At 45.1% G+C, this 5,597-nt stretch overlaps 1 protein-coding gene across 1 annotated transcript; it reads right to left on the bottom strand.

Annotated features, from left to right (window-relative positions):
- Nucleotides 1–1,849: 1,849 nt before the first annotated feature.
- On the bottom strand, nt 1,850–5,017 carry LOC119327619 (ubiquitin-like-specific protease 1A). Its single transcript, XM_037600717.1, has 8 exons — nt 4,916–5,017; nt 3,369–3,594; nt 3,105–3,282; nt 2,918–3,016; nt 2,692–2,829; nt 2,446–2,549; nt 2,258–2,330; nt 1,850–2,100 (listed from the first exon to the last, which is right to left on the bottom strand). The coding sequence occupies exons 2-8, from the start codon at nt 3,464–3,466 to the stop codon at nt 1,981–1,983; spliced, it is 810 nt and encodes a 269-aa protein (XP_037456614.1). The 5' UTR covers nt 3,467–3,594; nt 4,916–5,017; the 3' UTR covers nt 1,850–1,980.
- Between the last annotated feature and the right edge of the window lie 580 nt (nt 5,018–5,597).

Genomic DNA, 5,597 nt, shown 5'->3' with positions numbered 1-5,597 from the left:
AGGTCCCAGGGGCTCAGCTCATATTTCAAAACAACGATTCGTCCAACTAATTCTGTATGGAGGTTTGTGCAACAATATGAACTGTGCCAGGAAATAGCGCTTGATCGTGAGGGCAATGTTGGCTTCACTGATGAAACGACTACTCCTCCACTATACTCTCGGTAGGCCAACGTCTCTATACCAAAAGCAAAAATCCAAAAGAAAAAATGTTTTGTTATGATCTAATTTGTGACCTTTGTTTCCTTTTGTGATGTTGCAGATACAACATTGAGCGCCAAGCTGCTGGTTACTACACACGCAATGTCTTTGGCAAGTTCCAGAAACAAGTGACAGCGTCTACCGGCTACATTGTCAACCAAGACCCTGAGTACCAAGGGCAAGGTCTCCTATTCAAGCTAACATCAAGCTTATATGAGAACCCAAAGCTCTATTATGTGCATGTTATGATGGATGAAGGGTTGTTTCTATGTAGTTGCCACTACTTTGAGATGAATAATGGCCCCGTTTGTGCCCACATAATAAGGGTGATGGTGCACCTCAATGTGCAAGTTATTCCGCAGCGATACTTGTTGGAGGGGTGGTCTGAAGCAGCGACGACAAGCATGGCCAGAATTGGGCGATTGCTGGACTTCGGGCACCCCTGAACAAACACACTGAAATACAACTCCCTGTGCGAAGGTTGAAATGGCTTGCCTCAAATGCATGTTGCAATGAGGATTCCTACAAAATATTGGATGAAGCAATAAATGTTCTTGAGCCTGCCATAGCAGCGGTGAGGAGAGGAGCGCTGCCAGCTCAACATGCAACACAGCAGAGTGAACCAACAACACCACCAGCTGCCGCAATAGGAACAATGCAGACCTGCCTCAACCTCAAAGCGTGGAGATGCTACAAAACCTGGCTCACGTGCCTAAGAAAGGGAGACCAACTGAAGGAGTGAAGAGGAACAAGACTCTGGTAGAGCAACGAGCAGATGATCAAGAAAAGAAGGCGAATTAACAAGAGGAGAAGCCAACAGCAACAGGAAAGACAAAGCCAATAGCTGAAAAACGGACTGTTCGCTGTAAGCATTGCCATGAAGAAGGACACAATATTCAGACATGTGGAGCCTATAAAGCTGCAATGGAGGCGGCGGCAGCACCCCCTACATGCCAGTTTTGTTATGATGTTGGTCATGCAGTCCCAGCTTGTGTGTATTTCAAAGCTCTGATGGAAAATGCTCCAAAAACTGCACAAGCATCGCAACTGAAGCTCTAGGGAAGAGATGAGAGAAACAAGGAAGAAAGTTTTTTTTTGCAAATTCCTTTTCATTTCAAGCTCCATTTCCCATGTTTGGGATACATGTCTAAGCTATTTTTTGCAAACTTGATGATGTATTTGAGTTGTATGTGAAAACTTGAAAATCTATGTTACGCAAAAACAGAAAAAATAAAATTATAGCTCAGATAGTTATCTGTGCATGGATTTGAGACATACAAGCTCATTGGTTTTCTATTCACATTGCACGATTTTTTTTGTTTCGATCATAAAATGGTTTGATTGTGCAATCCTGGAGCAACATGTTTCTAAGTGGACATAAAAAGACGATTTTAAAGTGGCATTTATGGGAGGTTTCACTAATGACAAAATGTATACCAGTGAGCAAAGAAAACAAAGAATAAAAAAGGTAGTCATTTCATTATCATATCTGAAAAATTCATCTCTACTGTACCACAGTGAAGTTTAGCAATGGATGATGCTCCGACATTCAATAAATAAAAGAAAAAGGAACATCCCCGGCATGACACATGCTTTAGTTTGGGTTCCATAGAGTACTAAAGAAGGTGATAGGTAATATCAACTAGCTGATTCCAGTTACAAAAACGAGATAGCAAGCAACATGTTTCAGTTACAAAAAAGAAAATGATGGACCCAATAATAGCCTAAACAAACTAGCAAGGTGTTTGTCCTCCTGATTGGCATCATCTAGGGCTCCATCATCTATGACCTTTTCCCCTTCAACAAGGCCTGGAACTCTTCTGCTGAGTTGAGAGTGTTTTGCGGGTGCTTGAAAAGCTTTGCTGCAACAAACGTCCGGAAATTGAGCAACAACCTCGTATCCTGATGCAAAAGAAAAAAATACACATGATAACACATTAGCAGGGTTGGTGAATTGTGTTAGCAAACAGAGTATGTTTCGCTGCTAGTGTTGCACAAACAAATCCTATACACATGATATTTAGCTACCAGTGTTGCATAGCAAAAAAATGGGACATACAGTGTTGAATGGATTCATCCCCCTGGCAGTCAGATTCTCCATGTATACAATAGCGAAAAACCCACAATCAAACCTGCCACCAAAAAGCACAAGAAAGCAGATGAGTTTTGCTTCCCCTAAAAAAATGCAAAATTCTATGGATGGACACATGGAAAACAAAGGAAAAAGGGAAAAAATAAATAAAATACATTGTAGACTGTTCCGGATACCCATCTGGGCTGAAACGAATGAATGTATCAAGGTCGTTCTTCCATGGGTTTTGTTCTCTGACCAAAGTTTTAAAGTTTGCTATCTGCACATTTGATATCGGGAAAAAAGAAGAGACATAAGTAGGTGACGCAGTGACATCTTTCTTGATTTCTACCGCAAACATAAAATTGATACAAAGAAAAAAGGAATGACCAGAAAAGATGGAAGGGGTGTATCGCCCATACCAGATTGTGACATGGCTCCTCAAGAACACTGACGTAGTTAGGATCGTCACTCCTGGAATCAAACACATTGAATTGTTTTTGCATCAAGTTTGCAACCACAACTGCCCAATGCCCGTCGTGGACAATAGTGAAGAAGAGCTGCAAAATTAAACAAGAAAAAATAATCAATAACCCATAGCAAGTTGTGCTAAAAGATAGCTCTGATGCAAGAACAAAAATGTTTTACCTGATCACAATTCGCAATGTTGTTCCTATCACATGCCCTTTTGAAATCTTTGATGCAAGACCCTGCCTGAAAAGAATCCGGCTCCACAGCAAGCTTGGTCTATTTTATAAAAACAAATCTGTTGATTAGAATTGAATGTTGCGGACAGAAACACAAGTGATAAAAAGGGGAAAAAGAGTAGACTCACAGCCATATGCGGCGAGAATGCAAACTTTCTAGGCTTGCTTGAGCTGTACATGTGCTCGATGTTGAAACTTTCAATGTATAGTGACATCACCTCATTGTTCAAATGTGCACGCTTTTTGAGCCCATTGCTGAAATGTTTGAAAGAAACATCAAACCTGCCTATCCTGATGAACGGAGGGCTACATATTACAAAAAAGAAAGTGGATCGGTTAGAGGTAAAGAATTTTTTTCTCAACATACAAAAAGAGAGTACAAAAACCCTTACAGTAGCTCGCCTTGTGGTGGGTCCTTAATATGGTATTTGGTGCAACAGTACTGCTTGTATATGGCATCGTCTGTTGCATCAATTTTGATCTTCTTCATCTTCTTCAACTTCGGCGCATTTTCTGGCGATTTTGCAGCTCTCTTGAGTGTTGCCTTCTTCACATCACGGTTGTGCCCGCTGCTGACTTCAATCGCCACCTCCTCTCTTGTCTCATCAACACCTACTTCTGCCCCCACAAATGAAAAAGCAAACAAAAACAATGAAAAGAGAAGAAACGGTTTGAAGCATGGAGGAGCTAAAGTTTCTAAAAAATCATGACTTGATGACAAAGCAAAAAATAGTTAGAGGAAATGAGTTGTACAAACCTGCAGGGCCTGTGGAAACCGGAGGATAAGTTGCGAGGAGAGTGACATGAAAAACTGGCCAGTTGAAGTAGCCGGATTCTGTCTATCCAACCGTTGATTATAAAACGGTGAGTTGATATAGCGCATTGAGTTAGGAAACCTTCTTAGAAGGGTCACGTCGTGTTGGGCAAGATGGTGTGCCGTGTTGGGCGTGAACTCGTTGTAAGACTTATATAAAGGAAAGGAAGATAGCAGGAGCCGTGAGTTTGTGCGGCATAAATGATCTCTCTCTCTCGGCTCTAAGGTTTTCCTCTATATATCTCGCTGTTCACGTGATAGTACTTCGTGTTCTTGCGTAAAGCTTGCAGTGATTCTGCAGTTTGATCTGACAGAACTGACGCCATCAATCAGGTTGAATTCAGGACCCGACGCCATCAGGACCGGACCGAGCAACCTCAGACAGACAACAGACAAAAATCGACCTCATCCAGCCACCGCAGGCAGGCAAGAATTGGATCGAGTTCCCGCTGCTACACAGATCCAATCCAACTCACGGAAACTCTATCAGTACTAGTACTAGTACTAGTACATGGAGATGAACCAACGACCGAGATAGTGAGTACCAGGTAGCTCGAGCTTCACTACAACTTTCCGTAGTACATGCTAACCACACTTGGAACAGTTTTTCTGCTAAGCCTAACACCCAGCTGACACTCAACGACACCGACGCCATGAATCAGGTTGGAGTCGTCGTCCTGCGACCTAGACAAGAATGTGGATCGGCTTCCCGCTGCATAGCCACTGCACAGATCCAACTCAAGGAAAACAAACAATGACGGAAACTCTAGCGAACGGAATAGGAAGGCGGAAACCAAAATTCATCCGCCCCAGGATCGATGACACTGGTAGGTAGGTACCACGGGCGCTCCACGATCCGGCCACCGAAGCGGGCGGCCGTTCCTCGGCGAATTAATCCCCGCGACCCGGATCGAGTTCCCGGCAACGCACATCAGCCCCAAACCCCCCAAACCGCCCGCCGTACCTATGTCAACTCGCGAACGAATCTCTATCGCCCACCCAATTTCCGTCCGCCGCAGATCGAGTTCACTTCCCGGCAACGCACGTCAGCCCCAGACCGCCCACCCAATTTCCGTCCAAGTAAAGATGGTTAGCGAGAAGACAAGGGGAGGATTCGGTCCATACCTTGGCGGTCAGGATCGAATCGCGGGGAGGGGAGGACCGCCGGCCGGCCGGTTGCTGTCACGGCCTGCCGGCTGGAGTTAGCACGCGGGAAACTGACACGGGTTTACCCGGTAATCCGTCCGTGCCACGCGCCGGCTGCACGGGTAGACAGGGAGGCGAGCCGGCCGCCCGACTGCGGAGCAGGACGGATCGATGGGGAAGCGGAGGAGCACGAGGACGAGACGAGACGAGACGGGACACGAGCTGTGGCTGGAGGCTGGCTGTGGGTGGCGGAAATCTTTTGGGGGTCGCCGCTACATATATCCACGGGACAGGAAGACAAGGGTGCAGCTGTGCCGTTACCTTGTCCTGGCCCTGGATGATGGATCGGACAGTGTAGGAAGCACCGGTAGGAAAGGAGCTAGGGTTGGAAGGGCCAAAACGAGGTAGGTGGCTGAAATTTGAGAGGGGGAGGGCGGGCTGGTGTATTGGTCCAAAAGAATTTTCTTTTTAGGAAAATAATAATTCTTGTATCAACATAGGGATTACAATCACATCTAATAATGTCCAATGCGTCCTCAATACCAAATTCCGGCCTCATATTCGTTCGTCCGGCATTGCGGTCTACCAAAGGTTGCCATCAAATGACTTGCACAATTTGCTGTTCGACGGATATGAGTAATACAAGAACCACGTTTCTTCG

Source organism: Triticum dicoccoides, chromosome 7A (assembly GCF_002162155.2).
Source record: "Triticum dicoccoides isolate Atlit2015 ecotype Zavitan chromosome 7A, WEW_v2.0, whole genome shotgun sequence".
Classification (NCBI taxonomy): domain Eukaryota; kingdom Viridiplantae; phylum Streptophyta; class Magnoliopsida; order Poales; family Poaceae; genus Triticum; species Triticum dicoccoides.
Note: the sequence above shows the minus strand (reverse complement) of the source record. Positions and strands in the feature narration are given on the sequence as shown.